The sequence below is a fragment of the Pseudogymnoascus verrucosus genome, assembly GCF_001662655.1.
Source record: "Pseudogymnoascus verrucosus strain UAMH 10579 unplaced genomic scaffold scaffold_3, whole genome shotgun sequence".
Lineage (NCBI taxonomy): Eukaryota > Fungi > Ascomycota > Leotiomycetes > Thelebolales > Thelebolaceae > Pseudogymnoascus > Pseudogymnoascus verrucosus.
Genome location: NW_017263654.1, coordinates 122,868 through 144,336, shown reverse-complemented (window position 1 = coordinate 144,336; position 21,469 = coordinate 122,868). Strand labels below are relative to the sequence as shown.

General features: G+C 47.0%; 10 protein-coding genes across 10 annotated transcripts; 4 read left to right on the top strand and 6 right to left on the bottom strand.

The window, feature by feature from the left end:
- The first annotated feature begins 284 nt into the window (after positions 1 to 284).
- VE01_01053 (uncharacterized protein) lies at positions 285 to 2,237 on the top strand. Its single transcript, XM_018270581.2, has one exon. It carries the CDS (start codon positions 619 to 621, stop codon positions 2,194 to 2,196), a length of 1,578 nt encoding a protein of 525 aa, XP_018134436.1. The 5' UTR covers positions 285 to 618; the 3' UTR covers positions 2,197 to 2,237.
- A 329-nt stretch (positions 2,238 to 2,566) lies between these two features.
- VE01_01052 (uncharacterized protein) lies at positions 2,567 to 3,003 on the bottom strand (the record flags this gene model as incomplete). The annotated part of the gene is made up of 2 exons (XM_018270580.1): positions 2,567 to 2,769; positions 2,958 to 3,003. The coding sequence occupies 2 exons, from the start codon at positions 3,001 to 3,003 to the stop codon at positions 2,567 to 2,569; spliced, it is 249 nt and encodes an 82-aa protein (XP_018134437.1).
- On the bottom strand, positions 2,999 to 5,554 carry VE01_01051 (uncharacterized protein). Its single transcript, XM_059463324.1, has 4 exons — positions 5,331 to 5,554; positions 4,622 to 5,274; positions 4,529 to 4,569; positions 2,999 to 4,394 (listed from the first exon to the last, which is right to left on the bottom strand). The coding sequence occupies exons 2-4, from the start codon at positions 4,771 to 4,773 to the stop codon at positions 3,103 to 3,105; spliced, it is 1,485 nt and encodes a 494-aa protein (XP_059320056.1). The 5' UTR covers positions 4,774 to 5,274; positions 5,331 to 5,554; the 3' UTR covers positions 2,999 to 3,102.
- Positions 5,555 to 5,829: 275 nt separating this feature from the next.
- Positions 5,830 to 7,457, top strand: VE01_01050 (uncharacterized protein). The gene is made up of 2 exons (XM_018270578.2): positions 5,830 to 6,329; positions 6,391 to 7,457. Exons 1-2 carry the CDS (start codon positions 6,254 to 6,256, stop codon positions 7,236 to 7,238), a joined length of 924 nt encoding a protein of 307 aa, XP_018134435.1. The 5' UTR covers positions 5,830 to 6,253; the 3' UTR covers positions 7,239 to 7,457.
- Positions 7,458 to 7,540: 83 nt separating this feature from the next.
- On the bottom strand, positions 7,541 to 9,018 carry VE01_01049 (uncharacterized protein). The gene has a single exon (XM_018270577.2). It carries the CDS (start codon positions 8,587 to 8,589, stop codon positions 7,588 to 7,590), a length of 1,002 nt encoding a protein of 333 aa, XP_018134264.1. The 5' UTR covers positions 8,590 to 9,018; the 3' UTR covers positions 7,541 to 7,587.
- A 273-nt stretch (positions 9,019 to 9,291) lies between these two features.
- On the top strand, positions 9,292 to 11,430 carry VE01_01048 (uncharacterized protein; the record flags this gene model as incomplete). The annotated part of the gene is made up of 3 exons (XM_018270576.1): positions 9,292 to 9,454; positions 9,507 to 9,763; positions 11,131 to 11,430. The coding sequence occupies 3 exons, from the start codon at positions 9,292 to 9,294 to the stop codon at positions 11,428 to 11,430; spliced, it is 720 nt and encodes a 239-aa protein (XP_018134263.1).
- A 1,645-nt stretch (positions 11,431 to 13,075) lies between these two features.
- Positions 13,076 to 15,348, bottom strand: VE01_01047 (uncharacterized protein). Its single transcript, XM_018270575.2, has 7 exons — positions 14,959 to 15,348; positions 14,477 to 14,890; positions 14,388 to 14,428; positions 13,969 to 14,332; positions 13,449 to 13,921; positions 13,275 to 13,395; positions 13,076 to 13,224 (listed from the first exon to the last, which is right to left on the bottom strand). The coding sequence occupies exons 1-7, from the start codon at positions 15,014 to 15,016 to the stop codon at positions 13,202 to 13,204; spliced, it is 1,494 nt and encodes a 497-aa protein (XP_018134260.1). The 5' UTR covers positions 15,017 to 15,348; the 3' UTR covers positions 13,076 to 13,201.
- A 149-nt stretch (positions 15,349 to 15,497) lies between these two features.
- On the top strand, positions 15,498 to 17,952 carry VE01_01046 (uncharacterized protein). The gene has a single exon (XM_018270574.2). It carries the CDS (start codon positions 15,971 to 15,973, stop codon positions 17,393 to 17,395), a length of 1,425 nt encoding a protein of 474 aa, XP_018134259.1. The 5' UTR covers positions 15,498 to 15,970; the 3' UTR covers positions 17,396 to 17,952.
- VE01_01045 (uncharacterized protein) lies at positions 17,635 to 18,393 on the bottom strand (the record flags this gene model as incomplete). Its single annotated transcript, XM_018270573.2, has 1 exon — positions 17,635 to 18,393. Exon 1 carries the CDS (start codon positions 18,043 to 18,045, stop codon positions 17,635 to 17,637), a length of 411 nt encoding a protein of 136 aa, XP_018134262.1. The 5' UTR covers positions 18,046 to 18,393.
- A 552-nt stretch (positions 18,394 to 18,945) lies between these two features.
- Positions 18,946 to 21,344, bottom strand: VE01_01044 (uncharacterized protein; the record flags this gene model as incomplete). The annotated part of the gene is made up of 2 exons (XM_018270572.2): positions 20,792 to 21,344; positions 18,946 to 20,740 (listed from the first exon to the last, which is right to left on the bottom strand). The coding sequence occupies exon 2, from the start codon at positions 20,572 to 20,574 to the stop codon at positions 18,946 to 18,948; it is 1,629 nt and encodes a 542-aa protein (XP_018134261.1). The 5' UTR covers positions 20,575 to 20,740; positions 20,792 to 21,344.
- Between the last annotated feature and the right edge of the window lie 125 nt (positions 21,345 to 21,469).

Below are 21,469 nucleotides of genomic sequence, written 5' to 3'. Positions count from 1 at the left end.
TAATCAGACAGAAATACACGATACATTTTTCTCAGCACCCCGATACCGTTACGGCGGCTGCATACTTTTTTAATAGCAAGTAGACTATAAAAAAGAAACCTCCCCTGTTGATATAGAAAGCGTGTTTACCCATTAGATCTGTACAACTAATATAATTTAGGCTAGTAGTAAGAGGATGTTTTAGTGGGGCTAAGAGAATTCCTCGTTTAGTGCTGCTAGTTAAAATGGACGGATTGCAAGGGCGATTTTCCCCGCCTTTTAGAAGCCATAAATTTCCCCCAGGGCCGGAGATGGATGTCGGCTTCTCCAAACACCAATAGGAAATGATTATTTCTGTTATTAGAAAAACTTAACGACCCGCATCCGCCGCTCTATGCATCCACCCTTGCATAAGTACTCCTCGGACTCTTTATCCCCCGTGTTTCATTAAAAACGACGGAAACTACAGGGGATTAACGCGGTAGTCACAGTCGGCAAAAGTTGGTCCACGTTGCTGAGGGATCATCAGCACTCAATAATGTCGAATATATATCTCTTCGGTCTCTCTGGGCATCTACTGTGTTACTCCCAGCTTAAACCCAATTTTTATTCTCTGCCATCACTGGATCTCGTCTCAGGATGGCATTCTTACCATTGACTGCCGTTATTCTCTTCGCCAGTGTAGCAGCAGCTATACCCTGTGCATCTATCACCGCTCCTGCTGTACCAGGTGCCACTGTCCTCTCAGTTATTGGTACGGAGATGCTAAATATTACTATACCGCCCTTTCCAATCCTTCTTCCCACCGGTGTTTCCGGCCTGAATGTCTGTAACGTCAATGTCAACCTTACGCACTCTGGGGTAAACGATAATGTTCTTGTCGAAGTCTGGCTGCCACTTGAAGGCTGGAATGGCCGCTTTCAAGGTACTGGAGGCGGCGGGTGGGCAACTGGTTCTGGTAGCATTGCACTTGCTGCCGCAGCTGGGGCTGGCTACTCGGGCGCAACGACCGACGGAGGCCATGCGAACAATGTGATAGATCCATCCGCGTGGGCGCTCGACAGCAATGGCACTGTCAATTCGGGTCTCTTGACGAACTTTGCGTCGCGCTCTCTGCATGATATGGCCGTTGTTGGTAAAGCTGTAACCGCGCAATTCTATGGCAGAAGTCCTAGCTATTCCTACTGGAACGGGTGCTCTACTGGAGGTAGACAAGGTCTAATGGAGGCTCAGAAGTACCCCGCAGACTACAATGGCATCCTTGCCATCTCCCCTGCTATCAATTGGCCGAGCTTTATTATGGCCGAGCAATGGCCGCAAGTTGTTATGGAACAAAAGAAGACTTTCCCGACTCAGTGTATATTTGATACATTTACTGCTGATAGCATTTTGCAATGCGATATGCTAGATGGGGTTAAAGATGGCGTCATTGGCGATCCTGAAAATTGCGCGTTTGATCCTTACAAGCTGGTTGGGTCAACAGTCACCTGTGACAGCACCGAAGTCACTATTACACACGCCATGGCTGACGTCGTCTCCAAGATCCTCGATGGCCCTACAAATATACTTGGACAACAGCTTTGGTACGGTTTGAAAGTCGGTACTCCATTCAATGGCATCGCCTTGACTGTACCTGGTCCTAATAGGACAACTATTGGTGCCCCGTTCCCTATTTCGGATTCCTGGATCAGGTATTTTCTCAAGCGAAATCCCAATTTCAACACTTCTGCCATTACATATTTGGATTATTCGCTGCTGTTCGCTCAGTCTAACTCGGAATACGAGAGAGTCATTGGTACAAACAACCCCGACCTATCTGCGTTCTCTGCTACAGGTGGTAAAATGATTACTTGGCACGGTCTGTCTGATCCTCTAATCTTTCCAGATGGTACATTGAAATACCGTCAATGGGTTGAAAGGGCCATGGGTGGCAGGTCCGCTGTGGACAAATTTTATCGTGTGTTCTTTGCCCCAGGAGTTGGCCATTGTGGGATGGGGTCAGGACCAGTGCCAATGGACCCGCTCGATGCCCTTGTCGCTTGGGTAGAAAAGGGAACTGCTCCGGAAACGTTAGCTGCCGCGACCACTGATGCCAGCGGTGCAACTGTCACCAAGAATATCTGTCGGTATCCGTTGGTCTCTCGCTATAACGGCAATGGCGACCCGAAATCTGCTGCTAGCTATAGTTGTGCATCTAGCTTTGCTTCTGCTGCTTAAACTTAGCTATCTTAACACACAATATATATAGCTTCCCTAGGCCCTTATTTCCTTTATTCCTATACTTGAGTCAACCTTTCCTCGACTACTGTTGGGAGCACCGAATACGACCGTTTCAACTTCCTCATATAATGCACCTTCTATGACCTCTTTATGTAGGTGTCTTTTAAATGCTTAAGTATAACTTTTAAAAGCGGTTAAAAGGAGGTGATTACGGGTGCGAGGGAAGTATCAAAAGTCGACCTTTTCTCGTCCTTCCAGGAGATCCACGCCGAATCGCCAAAAGTGCAAAACAGGCTTGGTTCGTCTTAATCCTAAGAGAGCTCTTGAGAAAATGAAGGGGCATCAAAAGCTTTAAAGTAACCGCGACCTACGACTCCTTCACCTCGAGAATCGTCACCACATCCCCCCTAACCGCCATCTCCAGCAGCTCCTCCATTTCCGCTTCGGTCCCAGCTGAATCTCCAATCAGCTTCAGACCTTTTATGGCAACTGTAAATGGGGAGACCGGCAATTTAGACATAGCAAGTCCGACACAGACAACCGTCCCCAAGATCCGGACGAGCTGAAATGCTAGAGTGAATGTATCAGTACCAGTAGTACAATGACGGCAATCATGACCGGTTCATGCCGTGGAATGTATGATAACACGCCTCTAGTCCCAATCCTCGGCCAAGACAATTAAGCCCAAATCACTGCCACTAGCAAATGGCTCCTGGCAACTTGCATGCATGTCAGTCCTCACTCACTCAGATACTCACCAGAGGAAATCTTATTTAGCAAAATTGGTGACGCACACATGGTCATGATTCAAATATTGAAATTGCCTTATCTGATTAAATTGTTAAATAGTTTCCATACAATCCACACCATTAAAGGCAAGGCTAATCCGGCCTAACCCCTCTTCTACGGCTTCCATCTGAACACCGGATGCTTCCAGTCGAGATCCTGGATCTCCTTCTGGCTAAGGCTAGCAAGTTCAGAATCGATATCCTTATTGCTTCTTCTCATATTATCCCTCTTCATCCAGATGCCCAACAAAATCGATGAGGCGATAATGGCCGATGAGGTTGCGAGATTGAGACCGTTGCCGATAGGGAAATTAGGAGCATCCGATGACATGAATGACCAGGTCGAAATCAGACCGCCGATGTTGCCGAACATGACAGTGGTGCCGATTGCGGAACCTCTGGCTGTGTCAGAAATGACGTTTGCGGCGCTTTGGGCGTTGCAGAGAGCTCCGAAGGAGTAGGAGCCACTGGCGATAATGAAGGTTGCAACATATCTGACATGAACGTTGGTGCTGGCGAGGAACATAATGTAGCCGGCCATCATGAGAGGTGCGCAGCAGATGAAGAATATGTTGCGACGGTCAAATCTCCAACTTAGCCAGGGGAAGAGGACCGTGAAGAAGGCGCCGACTATGTAGGGGGGAACGGTCCGGAGTTGTTGAGACATCACTGTTTCCCTAGGGTAGATGGTTTTAACGATGGTAGGGGCGAAGAATGCGAGGCCTTGGACGGTGACGTTGTCGAGGAGGAAGATGAAAGAAGTGGCGAGAGTAACAGGATTGAAGATACCTCGTAAGGTCTTAGCCCAGTCCATTTTGTCCAAAACTTCGGTTGCTCCGACACGTTCGGACTTGACACGAGCAATTGCAAGGACTTTCTCTTCCTGGGTAAGCCACCTTGCAGTCTCAGGGCGATCAGTCAAAGTGATGAATGCAACGAGAGAAAGAGCACACGTGATGATGCCTTCAATCGCAAAGATCATCCGCCACGTGTGTAGACCACCAAAATTTGGGAGTCGTAGGATAGCAGAAGCGAGGAGACCACCAAAGGCACCTGCGAGAGGGGCCATGACAATATAGAGCGCTAAGCGGAAAGCCAGTTCGCTTCGTCGATACCATCTGGACAAGTAATAGGCGATGCCTGGCATCATACCGGCCTCGAAAGCGCCGAGGATGAAACGGACGATGCTGGCCGTCGACATGTTGGTAACGAAGGCAGTGCAGATAGAGGCAATTCCGAAACCGAGCGAGATAGCAGGGATGAACCATCCAGGGCCAACCCATTTGCAGGCCATGTTGGAAGGGATCTCGAAGAGGATGTACGAAATATAGAAGACAGAGAGGACAATATTATAGTCATGGCCCTTTAAGCCAAGGTCCTTCTCGAATCCCGCCAGCCTTGCATTGCCTGTCATCAGTCAGAAAAAATCAGAGCCCGCTTTAGATGAGATTAACCAATGTTTGCACGATCAATGAAACAGAACAGGTAGAGGAGAGCAACGGTTGGAACGATATACAAATCGATCTTCAGGCGGAGCTTACGTTCGGCGGCTTTGTCAAACTCTACCAGTGGTCGGCCATGTCTGTAAGTGTAAGCTTCTGTCTTGGAAAGATAAAGGAGGAATGGGGACTCGCTCGTCAGTCGCAGCATGGCCTCGCGCCGCCCCATCCTGGAAATTCCCTTCTTCATGTGTATAGAAAGGTTTCTCGCCTGCGGAGTCGTGGGTGGACTGCTCTGTGCCTTTGCCTACGTTCCTTTTCTCAATGTCGTGGTCTGCAGCAGTCATCTTCGCAGCTGTGCTTTCGAAGTTGATGGTGGGTGGGGCAATGAGGTGAGGATGCAGAAGGAAATACTAGGGAAACCGTGGGGAGGCCCTGACTAAATATATGGGGTAATGGAGCAAATAGCTACCATACAAATTTGTTAGTGGGTGCCTGATTAACGCTTTGCTAAAATTGACGTTTTAGTGTGCCACCGCTTCTACGAAAGTACGAAGAGGTGGGATCTGGTGTCCCAAAATTTGCGGCGTGTGAGGCATTTGCGGGGGAAGTCTGGAGCGGGGAAGTTTAACAACACCAACACAACCACAGGTCCGGTAGAAACCATGGCCTTAGCGGGTTCGGCCGAATGCGTATCAAGACGGCCTCCCAGGGCATTGGCTAATTACAACGTGGCGATTGACGAGGTAATGGTAATCTCGAACGACCCATGCACGCGTCGGAGACGCCGCTGCACCCCTGAATCTAGGCATGAAGATCGGTACTGTAACACGGCTGTTGGAGTTGTGCTAGAGCTGGGGGTTAGAAGGAAATGCTATTAGCCGGGTAGATTTGTCGATATTACTTAGCTTCGTTGGCTACAAGTCAACTGTGGAGTTCTAAGATACTGCGCAGCATAATGGCCATCTACCTGCGTAGGATGAGCCCGCACGTTCAGACAGCATCTAAATATAGAGTATACAGACGTCTCTTCGTCCAACTTAGGATACGGTAGTAGAGCACAGCTGTTAGCACACGATTAAAGTCAAAACTATTTATACGTTAATTAGATGGGATTCTAAACCTATCTAATTAACGTACAAACAGTTTTGACTTCAATTGTGTGCTAACAGCCGTGCTCTACTACTATATCCTAAGTTAGACAAGGAGACGTCTGCATACTCTATATTTAGATGCTGTTTAAACGTTCGGCTAAATTTAGCCAATCTACATTCGCTTATCCCCTCTACATTCGCTTATCCCCTTCAACTAGCAAGCAACCACTCTCTACGCTAGTAAGGATATTTTCTCTAGTAATGCACCCCACTTCAATGTTTGTTTGAACTCCATAATGGACTGAATTAGGAAAAGCTAGGCATAATATTGTGCATCTGGCTCAGCAAACCGACGTACAGTACCCATGTCATAGCGGGAACTCTAGCAAACTTAGAGAAGGGAAATGAAAAGCTTGCTAGCAGGCTCTAGCCTCATTTACGTTAGTCGAAAAAGATCACTGCCCTGAAATGGTTTAGCCTCCATTTCATCCCAGGGCTCGTTCTTCGTGGCGACGACCACCCCATTTACGTTTAGTCGAAAAAGATCACTGCCCTGAAATGGTTTAGCCTCCATTTCATGCCAGGGCTCGTTCTTTGTGGCGACGACCACGGTATCAAAAGGCGTTATAAACTCAGCGGCTTGCCTGTTCTCTAGTGATTCAATTAGTGTTGGCTTTTTGTTTCTTTCTCCTTCACACCGTTTGAAATTCCGCCTGAAGAAGTCTCTCTCGCAATGTTCGATGGCAAGAGGTTTACCCCTGACACTGACATCCAAGATCTCTCGGGGAAAGTCGTCTTGATCACTGGCGGTATATTCTCAATAAATGTAAACATAATGTGGATATCATAAACGCTGACCTCAGAATTAAGGAAACAATGGGCTAGGAAAGCAATCCGCCCTACAACTCGCAAAGCACAATCCCACGGCAATCTACATCACATCACGTTCGCTCGAAAAAGGGCGGGTAGCTATTGCCGAGATAGAAGCCGCTGTTCCAGGGGTCAAATTACATCTGCTTCAACTCGATCTTGCGTCGCTTGAGTCAGTCCAAAATGCCGCGAAAGAGTTCTCGGCCAGTTCACCACACTTGGATATTCTGATCAACAATGCTGGCATCATGGCCGTCCCCACTGATGTAACCGAAGACGGATATGAAATACAGTTTGGAACCAACCACCTAGGCCATGCGTTGCTCTCCAAATTACTCCTTCCAATGTTGTTGGAAACTGCAGAAACTCCTGGTGCAGATGTGCGAATCGTGACATTGACCTCTCTGTCCCACTCCTGGACGCCAAAGGGAGGCATCAAATTCGAAACCTTGCGCACTCCCCAACTAGAAGAAAGCAACGTCGCGAAATATGGGCAGTCCAAACTCGCAAACATTCTGCATTCGCAGGAGCTTGCGCGTCGATATCCGTCGATTACTTGTGTTTCGGTGCATCCAGGGATGGTCGAAACGGGTCTGTCGAAGCCAATGAGGCGGAAACATCTTTGGGTGAGGATGTTCGAGGCAACTATCGGATCTTTAATTGGCGTCAGTGTTGAACAGGGTGTGTTAAATCAATTGTGGGCTGCGACGAGTAAGGATGTTGTGAGCGGCGGGTATTATGTTCCAGTTGGGAATAAAGCAGATGGGTCGACAGATGCAAGGAATGAGCAACTAGCCAGGAGACTGTGGGATTGGACAAGTAAGGAATTAGAAGGGTATATATTATAAATCGATAGATTGGGTGGGATGATAATTGGCTTTCCTTTTCACTGTGTATCCGGAACCGCAGATTCCATCCGATCCCGGGAATCCTATGGAATCCTCGGTCTTCAAAAAGTGGTTCCTTATTGGTATTGTCGCTATATGTATGCTGGCAACAGATTTTAATTCTAGTGCTTTAGTAGTAAATTATCTTGAAGCTTTTAAATAGATATTGCTGAATATAGGTTAGTATTGTACTAGTAAAATTCAGTGGCATCTGTCACTAACACCTACTCGTATACTTAGTGTTGTGAAATAGAATGTTTTTTGGCTTAACTACTCTATTGTGAGCTCCTCTCTTTAGATATGCCTAATGCTAGTTGCTATCCAAACCAACCATCTTTAATGATTCATTCCATAGCCTCTCCTCCTTCTCCTCATCAAATGCATGCACTGCGTATCCGGGATCAAGCATCCCCGGCTCCGGCTTCAGCGGCTCAGCAACCATGCAGTTCTCTAGATAAAGCGCACCCTTCCCTTCCAACTCTTGTGCCACAGCGGCAAATACCGTGGTTGCTGCCCCTTGCTCTGGACTTTTCATGATCGCCTTAAATTGGTCACTACTTAAAATAGCCAACATCTGCTTATCAAGATGTCTAACTAGACCTGTGAAAATGGTTCCAGGGTGGAGACTGAGTCCATGAAGGCCCTGCGCGCCATAGTGCCGTTCAATAGAATTTGCCATGTATATATTGGCTGTCTTGCTCTGAGAGTAGGCAGTTGAAGGGTTGTAGGCGCCATTTTCGAGGTTGATGTTCTCAAAGAGAATCGGCGAGGAGCGATGCGACGCGGACGAGAGCACGACGACGCGGGAGTTGAAATCTGGGGTAATGGAAGACAAGAGTGCCGGCTTTATAAGTTGAAACAACAGGAAGTGTGCGAGATGATTGATTCCAAACTGGGATTCGAAGCCGTCGACAGTTTGCGTGTGGGTTGGTATCCACATGACACCAGCATTACAGATCAAGACATTCAGCTTTCCTTCGCTCTTCTGGAGGAATTCTTTCGCGCAGGAGCGTACACTGGCAAGGGATGTCAGGTCTAGGTGAAGCAATTCGATGTGGCCGGGGGCAAGAAGGTCTTTAAGGACCTCCTGTGCCTTCTCCGTGTCTCGGGCTGTGAGAAAGAGCCTTGCACCGGTTGTTGCTAGAGCGTGTGCCGTCTCAATACCAATGCCGCTGGAGCAGCCAGTAATGAGAATGGTCTTGGAAGCGAGGGCACCCGTCAGGTTTTCGTCCTTGATGATTTGAAGTGCTGTTGGGCGGGAATCGCCGGTGCCAGCAGGAGAGGCGTGAGCCGGGGCATACTTAGAAGGCATCGTGACGCTTTTTTAGAAGGATGTGTGATCAAATTATTAAGACAAGCTATTGATGGGATGAAGAGAGGAAGGAGGCGGCATTGTTAGGGAAGTACTTATATACTTTTGCAGCCAGAAAAGAGAAGCCGATTCAGCTACCGGAAAGAAACCCGCTGTAATGCTCACAACGGTATTGTAGCATCTCTCGCATCATCCTCGTTCCCTGATAGGTAAGGTAAGCATGCCGCCATTTATTCAGCCCTCTGTACCCAAATCATCGTCGTTCACGCTCCGTCCAAAGCCACAGAATAAAATAAAAATGATCGTTATCGTCCACATCGGCGCTTTCGGTGCCTGCGGGCGATATCTTTTTCCCCGTTCGCCGGGCCGGAGTAAGGGGCTTCTTAATTTGCGTTATGACGCTGAATGTTATGCCTGTGGATTTCGATGTGATTGGCAGTCGGAAGCCGGAAGGTGCGAATCGTCGCTAGTAGGGGTACTCAGACCCAGGGGACGAGAGAACAACCCACGTAAGCAGTTGAAGCTAAACCATTTCGGGGCCATGGTCATTTTAACTAACCTAAAACGAATTTGTACTCCGTACCTCCGTACGCCGAGCTATTGGCGTTTTATAATCTACACCATCGCGTATTAATCTGTTGTAAACCATCAATCAAACCCTCGCTAAGGTATTCCATGAATCCATATCAATACTGTGTAAAGATGACTTTTCAGGGTTCTACTGGTGGGCATTTACATGACCCAGCCATTATTGCCACGGACGGGCCCCTCGATGTCGTGGAAAACCAAGATGGGGTTCTGGAAGATGTATATGGACGCCCTATGGTCATGATCTACAATTCCAATCAGAATCGGGCTAGCATCAGTAAGTACTCCGCCATCACTATGCATTATTTGAATTCCATTAACATGACCAGAGAAGAAGCATGCAAAAGACCTGAAAGGGCAGAGCCTAGAGACCCAGACACTGGCATTTATCAATTCCTCAGAGCCAAAACCAAAAGAGAAAGCTGCTCGGACATTGATCCGAACTCACGTGATGACTAATTTCCGGCGGAAACAGAGGCATCCAGCCCAGAAGTCACAGTTAAAGCCAATGGCCCACAGGAATGAAGTCCACCGAGACCCTATTCGAGCTAGCTATCAGGGGAGCTTCAACCCATTTGGGCCTCTTGTACAGCTGAAGGGAAATCTCGATCCATTCGCCTTATACCCTGTTCCGATGCGACCTCACATGTATAGACTCGTTCATCTTTGTCAGTTCATTTTCCATTTCAAGCACTTTGCATGTTTATTGTAGTCCAGTAGAAACCCCTGCTGACTCTCGCTGCCAAAGACCTTTCTGTTGTCGTTCATAACATGTATCCAAAGGAGCCTTGTTTGACGCACAGCACGGGGCAACCGAGCCTCTTTTCATTAGCCATGACAAACGCTGCTTTATTTCATATGATCATTTGCAGCTCTGCGTTGTACATGGACTTTTATTTAGGAAGACAAGCATCACGTGAAAGTATGCTTCACAAATTAGAAGCAATTCACTACCTGAACCAGGATATGGAAGAAGTGTCGGGAGTCTCAGATGCAAGTATCGGAGCTGTGGCTTATCTTGCAAAGGTTGAGGTAGGTCTTAGCCGCCCCATTAGACTGAGCAATCTGATCTAGAGTTTGGTAGTTCATACTCGGAAGTCACGAGGGGTGGCGTACCCACAGAGATGGGATGATCAAAATGGTAGAAACCCGAGGAGGCATCGAAGCTCTTAACCCTTCATTGCAAGGCACAGTGTTAATGTATGTGCTTGCAAGCTAGAAAATTGCTTCGAATACTTATTAACATTGACCTCAGGGCTGATCTGGTCGGCTATATGGGAATGGATTCGCCCCTTTATCCGATCCCGAATCAGAACGAAAAGTTATAGTCAGAATCTCCCTAAAGAATTAGAGAAAATTGCCTCCTAGTCCGCCTAGCTGACGCTGCGATCCTAGGGCTAGGAGCGGTTTATTAACCAATTAGAACCCTAGTCGAAAAGTGACTAGGGTCTAGGGAGCGCTTTTCATTTTAGGCTAGGGGAGATTATTAGATTTTCATATAAAAGCACTGCTAAAGCTCTCTAACTTAGGCATATATATGTGAGTGCTATATAAATGTCATACCTAGTTTAGAAATTTAAATACTAAAGTGCTGGTGTTATAGGGTTGCAATGTTGTCGTCGGAGTTGAGGTTAGGGTTATTACAAGGCAGGATCATTAGTGGGATAGGAGCATAGGCAATTAAACAAGTAACTAAAGAAGTATTTAAGAACGCCATTAAGAACGCTATAGGAGTAAAAAGGAGTGAAAGTATATGTGTGGCATAGTAAGCCGGATGAGAGCGCATTGCATAGAGGAGCACGAATGGGAGAGCAAACATAATGGCAGACCTAAGAAGGGCAAGCAACAAGATGTGCCATAGAGGATTAAGGTCCATTACCAGCGGGTTTCTGTACAGGGACCCAAATCCCGGCTTTTGAGGTCTAAGGGAAGGAGAGTCAGCTAAGTCCACAGGGGATGAGCTCACGTACACATCAATTTCGCATAGCCAGGCATGAGATGGAAGCGGCATTCCGCAGGGCCGAAGAGAAAGAGCGCCGGGAGATCAAGGAGGCTGACGAACATCGTGAGCCCAACCCATGGTTACGCCGTGTAGGATGGGCCGCCCATTTAGCAGGATTAGATCGAGCCAAAATCCGAGGATGGGTGGAGATGCCTGATGACGACGAACTGGAATTGCAAACGATGTGTAAGGCATTTGATTGGATGATCCGAGAGGCACAATATATCACGGTGCAAGAGGCTGTTAGTTAGGCAGCATTATTCGAGGTGCATCGGAAGGAGGCCACGGAAGAAGCGCGAATGCCATTTGACAGTTGGATGGACATCACCACAGTTCGTAGTTATACGCATGTATGGCGACAGTTGTTGTGTTATGTGTTGAGTGCGGAGAAAGAGAAGCCAGAGGACCGGCCGACATATAAATTGACAGAGCGGCAAAAGATCAGTATGCATGGGTTGCAGGCCATTGTTCAGGAATTCCAGGTTTGGAAGAATGAACAGTCGTCGGACGTGTTAGGTGTATTAGGTGTGGAGAGCGAAGCCGCGGTCACGGACTACTTAGGAGAACGGAATAGGCACATAAATGAGATTCAGTTCAGGAGTTAAGAGAGATGGTGTTCTTAGGTAATTTAGGGGTGTAGTCCGTAGGTAGAACATAAGTATAAACCTTAGTAATATGTTATCTATATAGTACACCTATTAGTACTATGTATATATTAGGTAGATCTATAGATTATAGCCCCTTAATTTAGTAAGGGGCTAGGTCTTAATTAGCATGTACTAAAGCTAATAGAAGGTGCACTTACTATAATTATTAAGAGCCTAGAATAGCTTTTACCTCCTAGTAGTATAGAGTATAATGAGATTAAGATTGTCTAGTAGAAGGAATTACTATGCTTATAAGAAGTTTAAATGTCGTTAGATTATAGATTTAGTTCCTATTCTAATTCTCTAAATTACATGAACTTCACAATCTAGTCATCTGATTTATAGTCCTAATGTGGCACCTCTATATTTTTGGAAGCATTGTAGTTGATTTGTTTTCCTGTAGTAGGTAGGAGAGGTGCCTTTGCCACCAGGAGCTTCGACGGTGGAGTTGAACCACCCTTCGGCCACTCTCCTAATAGGTGTTAGGGGTGTGTCAATGACAGGTCCGAGGACCTAATTGAATCACCATTTAGATTTCAGTCATATGAGAACTCTTGTTATTCGGAGGAAGTCCTCTATATTTTTTAGGGCTTAGTTTACATAGCTTAGATTTATAGCTTATAAATGGTAGATTATAGAAAATAAGAGCAAGACACATAAAACAAGGTACGTAAGCTAAAACAGCCACACTCTGGTATTATTACGAAATTAACGCAAGACTAACACGAAATTAACACGAAAACGGTGGGTCGCCTCACCCTACTCACCCTACTCACCCTACTTACCCCTCGGCTCACCCTCGCTTTACCCTTAAGGCGGCAAGGGGCTCAGATTCCACGCTATGCCTATTGGCACGATTGAGAGCATCAATCCACTGAATTTCGAGCTTTCAGTTAATTAATGCTTAGAACGGTGCCATTTGGACTAGTGGGTGAACGTCGGCGCCCTCACATTTTTGATGCCTCACGATGATCCGGTTGTCTCCCTCAGCTACATGATGGTGACCACGTCGACACGCACGAAATAGGTCTCGTATTAAGACGAGATGAACGCAATGCACTGCGACTTCGTATGGCCATGAATAATCCAGTGGTATAAGTGAGCGTGGGTGAGCGTGGTGGGGCTACGTTCCGGAGGACGTTTTGCAACTCGCTGTCCTGAGCATCTGTTTTACCAGTCTACAGGATACCAGCAGTACACTTGAAACTTAGTTTACTGAATCATTATAGGCACTTATTAGGGTAGAAGCGTTTACATGAGCCTACTACATAGAAAATTAATGGACGAGAATGATTCTAACAGCTTCCCCTGCTGGTATTAGCCACGCTATTTCCTACTTGCACTATCTATGCTAGACGGAGCGCTCTATACTTTCTTATAGACGTACGCCTAGGTTGACTATCAAACGTTAGCGGCAGTTAGTCTTATCTATTACCAATACTGCTTACCGTGAACAGCTTTAACTTGCGAGTACGCAGAAAGAGCATATGAGCCAAGTTCTCGTCCAATGCCGCTCTGTTTGTAACCGCCGAAAGGAATTCCATAATGAGAGTCATTGGAGCTATTGATCTGTTCATGCGAGTTAGCCGTGTCGGAAAGGTGTGCAATCAGCATTGACTTACCCAAACCATGCCCGCCTCGATTTCAGCCGAGACACGATGAGCCTTTGCGATATTTTGGGTGAAAACAGCAGCACCCAGGCCATATTGGGTGTCATTTGCTCTTGTGACTGCCTCTTCCTCGGTCTTAAAAGGCGAAATTACAACAAAGGGTCCAAAAACCTCTTCTCTTGCAATAGTCATCGAGTCATTTGAGTCGGAGAAGATTGTTGGCTCTATGAAAAATCCTTTCTCGCCGTGCCTCTTGCCTCCGGCCACAAGGGTTGCACCTTCAGATTTGCCAATTTCGATGTATTTGAGGATTTTATCAAATTGGATTTTTGATACCTGGGGTCCGTGAGAAGTCTTTTCTGCAAAGGGATCACCGATGACAGTTGCTGTTTGAACATAGTCCTTCAGCCCGTCGACAAATTTGCTATAAACACTTTCTTGAACGTAGACCCTTGAAGTCGATGTGCAAACCTGTCCCATGTTGCCTATACGAAGTCAGCCGTAACTCTAGAGACGTACACAATCGACTCACTCATGATCCCAACGTGCGTCCACTTAATAGCTTGATCCAGCTCAGCATCATCGAAAACGATTAATGGGCTTTTGCCTCCAGTTTCCAGCGTGATGCTCTTAAGATTGATGGCTGAAGCTTTCATGATTTCGCGGCCCGCGACAGTACTTCCTGTAAAGGCAATTTTGTCGATTCCTAGGTGACCAGTCATTGCAGCTCCTGCAACGCGACCCAGGCCGTTAACAATATTGACAACCCCTGCAGGAAATCCAGCCTCTTTGATAAGACTAGCAAGATAGAGCACAGAGAGTGGCGTTTGTTCGGCAGCTTTGAGAACGACAGTATTTCCGCAAGCTAGTGCTGGACCGAGCTTCCATGCCGCCATCTGTTTTTAGAAGTTAGAAAAGCGAAGAGAGAGAGAGCTTTACTTTGTTGCTCACCATTACAGGATAGTTCCAAGGAATAATTTGGCCGCAGACGCCTTTGCAGAGTTAGCATATGATAGCTATCCAGTGGATCATACACTAACCAATGGGTTCGTGGCGGGTATATGCAAATTTCTCTGGAGTTGTATCAATAGTTTGGCCAAATTGTTTATCTGCAAATCCAGCATAATAGCGGAAGACTTGGATGACCTCTCCTAAATCTTCTTCAAATGCCACGGTGTATGGCTTTCCAACGTCCCAAGCATCGATCGTTGCCAAGATAGCTCGATCTCGCTCCACCAAGTCAGCTAGGCGGAACAACAAGAGACCACGTGCAGAAGTTGAGATTCCTTTCCATTCCAGGCTCTTTAATGCAGCTCGAGCAGCCTCAACAGCTACATCGATATCGTCTGCATTTGCACATGCAACGTTGGTGATTACTTTCTCGTCACTTGGGCTGATCGTCTCCAACGTTTGGCCTGACTGAGCGGGAACGAAATTATTGTTAATGAACAAGCCTTGAGTGTCGTGTCAGAATCGGGGAAATCTGACTTAAGTTACATTTGCGAAGGGGGAGTGGTTGTACCTGTAGGTTGCGAGTATTTGACTCCATTTGGAGCAGTTAATTCTACAGCGTTTGCCATATTTCTTAGAACACGGAGAATATTTGAAAACAGCGGTAGTGGGAACAAAATGCAATTCGTAACGGTACAGACGAAAGTTATATCTGAGGGGTTTAGCTAGGCCTTTTAACGCCACAGCTTAATTCTATTACGAAATGGTAGCCATAGGATCCGCGGGATAGCGAGGCGATCTATGCCGAGGGCCATAGTCAGGAAGCAAAGTAGGAAATGGAAAGACGGCAAATAAACTTGAGAATACGTAGTAGATGTCGCGAAATGGACCACAGAGACGATTGAAAAGCGCATTTCGTGTTTCAGTTGATGCCAACTGGTGAAGCTTGGATATTATGGAGTTGGTCAATCGAGCTTCCCAATTAAGCGACCCCGCATTCTCTGATTCCGCTATCTGTACCTTCTCTACAAATGGCCGATTCTCCTTCTCTTTTGAACATCGTCCGACGCTACCCCGCATTCTCCGATTCCGCTATCTGTACCTTCTCTACAAATGGCCGATTCTCCTTCTCTTTTGAACATCGTCCGACGCTACCCCGCATTCTCCGATTCCGCTATCTCTACCTTCCCTACAAATGGCCAATTCTCCTTCTCTCTTGAACATCGTCCACGCTACTCCGCATCTTTAAACATTTACGATCCTCAATTATCTGTACACTTATTATGGTCAATTGTCCTTCCCTTTAAAACGTGGCCTCTTGACAAGGTGCAGCTCCTCGAGTTACACCATGATTAAGCTACCTATCACCTGCACGCTCCACCTCCACCCGTGGCCTCTTTACCTTCTGTTTGAATACCGTCTCATAGTCTGTCTCTCTGGACGCGGGACATCGCATCTTCAGCGCAGTGTTGTTGGCTAGTCCGACTAAACACCCCGTCTAGGCAATTCAGCGGACAGTCCACAGGGTATTGGTTGGTGGATTCAATCCCAGACAGAGGTCAACGTCTACAACTAGTTCTAATATGACACTTCGCAAGCAACCATCTAATGGTCAGAAGCGCATTCGAACCGTGCCGGGGTCTTGCTGGCCATGTCGAAGTCGGCGTGTAATGTGTGACTTGCAGAAGCCGACTTGTCGCAAATGCGCCAAAGCCGATCTAGTCTGCAACTATAGCAAACGCCTCCTGAAATGGCAGGACTCATTAGCATCCAGAGGGTACCTTGCCGGGAAAAACATTCCTGTACGCGATTCAACCTCCGGCCAGGATTCAACCCCGAGGCAGGAACTAGGAATCAGCACCTTGTCTGCTAGCCAGCAGAGCGCCTTCGATTATTTTCGCCAGAAAGTCTGGCCTTTACTTTTCGTTGGCGGTGTCGAGTCGTCTGTGCCTTTCACTCTAGCTCTCAAATCGCCCCCTTTACTGCTATCTATTCTTGCTCTGGCAACAACCCACAAAGCAGCGGATGCGCCAACCAACAAATTGAAGACTGAAAGCGAACAGGCTCGACTGGCCTGTATCTCCTCCCTCAGAATCCAGCTTGCAAAAGGCATAAAAGAAGAAGAGCAATCACGTGCTATAGTTATGACTTCTATTTTTTTGTGCATGCTCGATGGTTATCTGAATCCGCAGGACGGTATGGCAGCTACGATTGAGCACCAGCTAGGTGCTCAGGCTGTAATCAACATTCTTGGGGGACCTCTAGAGGCTATATTAAGAGCGGCGCCCAACGAACTTGTTTTACTGTCCGAATTTGCCTCGATGGACCTCTCACGAGCATTGATTCTTGGCGAAAGGCCATATATAGTACCAGAGTTATGGTCAAAATTTGACTCCGGCAGATCTTGGTGGGAAGATATTGGAGGAGAAGAATCACCTGCAGCCATATTCAAGGAACTTGCGAAGATGGCACACTACGCACTTGATCATACCGAAAATCCAGCATCCGAAGTGAGCGTTGAAAAAGTGCAAGACTTTGAGTCCAATCTTCAAGCACCGCTAAAGGAGGTTTCCCTATATAGCGTGATGCAAGATGCCACTGAAGATCTGACACAGCACCATCGCTATATGGAAGCACAGTCGCTGTTCCGCGCCTTTCGATATTGTGCACTCATTTACCTCTACCGGGCTATTTGCAAGTTTCCAACCCACCATAAACTTGTCCAGCAGAGAGTCCAGCAATGTCTCGAGGCTCTTTCAATGCTTTCAGAACAGGCGGGATACCAAACTTGCGCTCTATTTCCCTACTGTGTAGCTGGAGCTCATAGCGTCGCAGATTTCCACCGAGAGACTGTAATGAAGAATCTTGATATTATTGAGATGCAGCTGCAGTTTGGCAATATAAAGGTACTCCAAAGCTATTTGAGAACATTGTGGAAGCCCGGTGGACAGGCCGGTGACTGGTTCCATACGTTCAAAGATTTCAGTAAAGGCGTTTATATTTTATAGGGTTTGTAACTAAAACTATAAGTATGTATCTTATTAATAGCCGCTGTTACTATCACCATTTAGGATCACCTATAATAAGATGGTTTCCTTCATTTCAAAAATAAATAGACTGGTTACTCTACGACAAGAAAGAAGGCCAACCAAATCTAATTTTAATTTAACCTCGAGCATTATTGCGTAGTCACTTCGAGAGGGCCATCTAGGCTGGAATATCCGAAAGCCGCTTCCCTGCCCTCACCTCACTCTCGATTTTCAATCCAAGCCTCGACTTCCACTTCAACAAGCATACCAGGAATCCCTAACTTCCCAACCTCAACACACGTCCAAACCGGGCGAAGCGTACGTGATAAGCGCTTGAACTCAGTCGTCATAATATCGAAAGTGTCCTCTATGTCCACATGATACGACTTAACCGCATACACATTCTCCCAACCCAGCCTCCCATCAACAGTTCTCAGCGCCTTCAAAACGTTCTCCATAGCTTGACGGATCTGGAGTTCGGGGTCCGTCTCGATTGTACCTTCAGCATCCCAACCTCCCTGACCGGAGCATTTGACGATATTTCCGACTTTAACGGCTTGGGAGTAGTGGAATGCTTCTGAGTTTTTGGCACCGATGCCAGGGTAGTTATGGAATGTTGGACCTGGCATTTTGGGGTATAGCTCAAAGGTGAGAAATCGAAGTTATTTGTAGACGAAATATGTTTGATTGAGGGATCGTTGAGAGTGAGCCTTTCGAGAGTAGCAGTACCGTATATATATAGTTAATCGAATAGAAGAGTGATTCTGCGGGACATGGGGTTCTATATATAAGGCAAGCCCTTGGGACCGAATTGGGATAATGCGTTAGTGCCATAATGTAGAGCAGCACCTTGCTATTATAGAGGTGGGGCTTGTAAGTGGCGTTGGATAAGGGCTCATTTCATGCGGGGTTCATATTATAGGAACTGAGGAATAGAACGCCTCGTCTAAGGAATGGCTGTTGGAGGAGACTTGCCGTGCTGGACATGCGTAATAAACTAGCCCCAAGAATTTGGGCAATCGGGCTGCTTGAAACAGTTTAGTAGCCTTGTCTCGGATGCCACCATTACCGCACAAGCGCAGCTTTCCCGAATTGCCAAACTACGTATCCACTATTGACACAAAAACCCCAGCTTTGAAAGGAGTGGGCCCTACATAGTTGGCAGGGGGGTACGGCGGGAGTGGGGTCTGAAAGACAGGACCCCGGGAAGCTGTAATGCGGACACCTGACACTCTTTCTGTTTGCTCTTGCAGAGTAAGAAAGAAGCTGTATCGGGGTTTCTAGAGAAACTGGTATCAGAGTGTCGGGGAACCATGAGGCATCGTGAATGCAGTATTACTGAACCCAAGGACGCACAGTAATAGCTTTCTAAGATTACTTTCAATAAGGAAATCATAGACTGCGAATCGATTTAAATTCAAATTTAGTATGATAACTGATTCCAATAATGCCAAAAGTGTACAATGCAAAGGTACTGAAGACTAAGTGATAAATAAAGCGCCTAAGTACATCATTCTTGGTTAAATCAGTTAGCTTATCTTTGAAGCTTGATCTTGCTCTGGATATATTCGTCTTCCATTCTGAGCTTCTAGTTGCTCAGCACGGTTCATCTCTACCAAAGCTCCGTCTGTCCGCAAATAGGTATGTTGCCCTTTAATGAACCAGAAACTAATCGCAATGAGGACCATGATTCCAAACACCGCAATGGCATAGTTCATCCCGATGGCAGTAGGCTTAGGCGAGCTAGGAAAGAAGAAGAACACCGTTGTAACACCGCAATATGTCAGGCCGACCCAGTTAGCGACAGGGCGCAGACGGCCAAGGGTGAAATCTCCAGGCGGGATATCGCCCATCCCGAACATCACGAGCGCGAGAATGGGGATCCCGTATGAGATTGTTAGGGCGATAGTGCAGACGCTCACGACTGCTTGGATGACGACCTCTGTAAAGAAGTATAGGACGCCTACTAAGCCAATGATACCACCCTGAAACCACAGAGCTCGTGCCGGAACTTTCCAGTAGTTGTCGACATGCGTCAGGTAGTTGTTAAAGGGGAGGCCGCCATCGCGCGCAAAACCCCATGTTAGACGAGAGGCGGTTGTCGTCATGCTGACGGCCTGCCCGAGCATTTGTGTTGTGAAAAAAACGATGAGCGCAAAACCCCCTTTGGGCCCGATGGTCTCCTTAAGGAGCTCCAAGAACGGAAACCCAGAAGGGGGTTGTAGGACTTTTTCCAGACTTTGAATGCAGAAAAGGCAAACGATCATGAATATCATGCCAGATATCGAGCCTATAAGAACAGAAAGCCAAATAATCCGCGGGCCATTCTTCTGAGGGGATGGAAGTTCTTCTATCAGGTGGATCACGGAGTCGAAAGCCGTCAATCCGTAGGCTGACTGGACGAGGCCTATAAACCAGACAACGCCATCACTCCAGCCCGTGTTGTTGATCCACTGAGTGAAGACAAATGAAGCAGGCTGGAAGGAAAGATCGGATTTGACGCCCACTGAGATGAGCATGGCGAGAGCGAAAATAATGAACTCCGCTCCGAACCAAGCACCAACAACGTTGTTGAACCAGCGGAGAATCCAATCCCTGCGGCATGCGACGATATTAGACACTGTCATGATTATAGTGATTGAAATATATATGACAAATTTCAACCATCTTTTGTCTCCTTCAGTCCAGCTTTCATCTAACATGACATTCATGCCGAGAATGATGTCTGTCATAAACGCATTCTGCGACGCCGCAAGAGTCCACCAGCCGAATACATTGATCCAGGCACAGGAATATGAGACAAAACGACCGAGTGGCGATGTCCAGAGGCGAGAAACCCAGTATGCTTGCCCCAATGCGGTCGGCATGCTGCTGCACAATTCAGCCAGCGAAACGGCTACGCACAAGTTGCAGAAAGTCACGAGGCAAAGGCCCCAGAGGATCGTGATAGCTCCTCCGTTCGTTAATCCGTTCGAGAGGTCAACTGCGAAGGTTGCCCAGGTACCGAGAATGCTGAATGACAGTGCCAGCATGCTCCAAGGGCTAAACTTGCGCGATAGGCTCTGGGCGTGGCCCATTGCTGCCAATTGTTCGGCATCATGTATAGCTGCATCGTCTAAGTCCTCCCTGTGCATGATTGATGACTTTTCTGTGCTCATATTGGGAAATCGTTCGTTGCGCTTCGTACAAGATAGACTTTTGGGAGATTGCAGAAACAATTGAATCCACCCTGAGAATCCTCCGTGGATGGGAAGAGAGGGGTATTTGTAAACTACTGTAAAAGTAGCCAGCTGTGCGTCTCCAGATTCATGGTCAATTTACTCTCTAGATATCACTTAGCGGGTTTGGGATTTGGAGACCTCCTGATTGACATACATCCGCACCTCAATCAGTTAGAATTAAGCACTACGCTGACAGTTTCTATGGCCCCAAGAGTTTCCTGAATAGTGCAATGTTGCGACTAAGCCCTCCAAAGTTGCCCATAAACTCAACTCGATCGACAGTAGCGAAAACAAGGTGGGCACGCCCCCTGACAGTATTCCGCCGCGTGTGGTCCCTTTCAATTGTCCCTCAGGCCTTCCATCTCTGGATTAGCACCATCAATTTAGCAATTTTAGATTGATCCGCATGCACACTTAGTGTTCCCCATATAGTCGTGTGTGGGTGTCTGGACAGGCATTACGTCACGACTCCAGGGAATCGGATTGGAAGGACAACTCGTGAGTTAACGCCAATAGCCCTTGCGTATTAAATGAATTATTAGAATTTGATGCATCCACTTGTATATTGGTCGGATTCACAACGGGTTTCACACTTGCGCTTTCGGCCAGTACTATTAATCTCGTTATCGAGACTATGTTCTTGAGGAACATGAAATCGTGTGGAGACACCAGAGCCACTAACTCTCGCTTTTACTAATAGATTCTGGCTGGTGAGCGGTAGAGTCAGAGTTGTACACCAAGACTAGGAAACAAATCGGAGTATCAAGTCCATTGCTCGAGCACTAAGCCAAACTTGGTTATTATTTGGGCCCCCCGCAGCGTTAAAGTAGAG

Bases quoted from the DNA above. Each gene is read 5' to 3' on its own strand.
- VE01_01050 (XM_018270578.2), top strand. From the start codon at position 6,254: ATGTTCGATGGCAAGAGGTTTACCCCTGACACTGACATCCAAGATCTC. The intron at 6,330-6,390 runs GTATATTCTCAA...CTCAGAATTAAG, and splicing joins AGTCGTCTTGATCACTGGCG to GAAACAATGGGCTAGGAAAG.
- VE01_01047 (XM_018270575.2), bottom strand. From the start codon at position 15,016: ATGGCAAACGCTGTAGAATTAACTGCTCCAAATGGAGTCAAATACTCG. The intron at 14,891-14,958 runs GTACAACCACTC...ACGACACTCAAG, and splicing joins CAAATACTCGCAACCTACAG to GCTTGTTCATTAACAATAAT. The intron at 14,429-14,476 runs GTTAGTGTATGA...AACTCTGCAAAG, and splicing joins TACCCGCCACGAACCCATTG to GCGTCTGCGGCCAAATTATT.
- VE01_01049 (XM_018270577.2), bottom strand. From the start codon at position 8,589: ATGCCTTCTAAGTATGCCCCGGCTCACGCCTCTCCTGCTGGCACCGGC.
- VE01_01053 (XM_018270581.2), top strand. From the start codon at position 619: ATGGCATTCTTACCATTGACTGCCGTTATTCTCTTCGCCAGTGTAGCA.
- VE01_01046 (XM_018270574.2), top strand. From the start codon at position 15,971: ATGACACTTCGCAAGCAACCATCTAATGGTCAGAAGCGCATTCGAACC.
- VE01_01051 (XM_059463324.1), bottom strand. From the start codon at position 4,773: ATGACTGCTGCAGACCACGACATTGAGAAAAGGAACGTAGGCAAAGGC. The intron at 4,570-4,621 runs GCGAGTCCCCAT...TTACACTTACAG, and splicing joins GGCCATGCTGCGACTGACGA to ACATGGCCGACCACTGGTAG. The intron at 4,395-4,528 runs GTAAGCTCCGCC...GACTGATGACAG, and splicing joins GTTTGACAAAGCCGCCGAAC to GCAATGCAAGGCTGGCGGGA.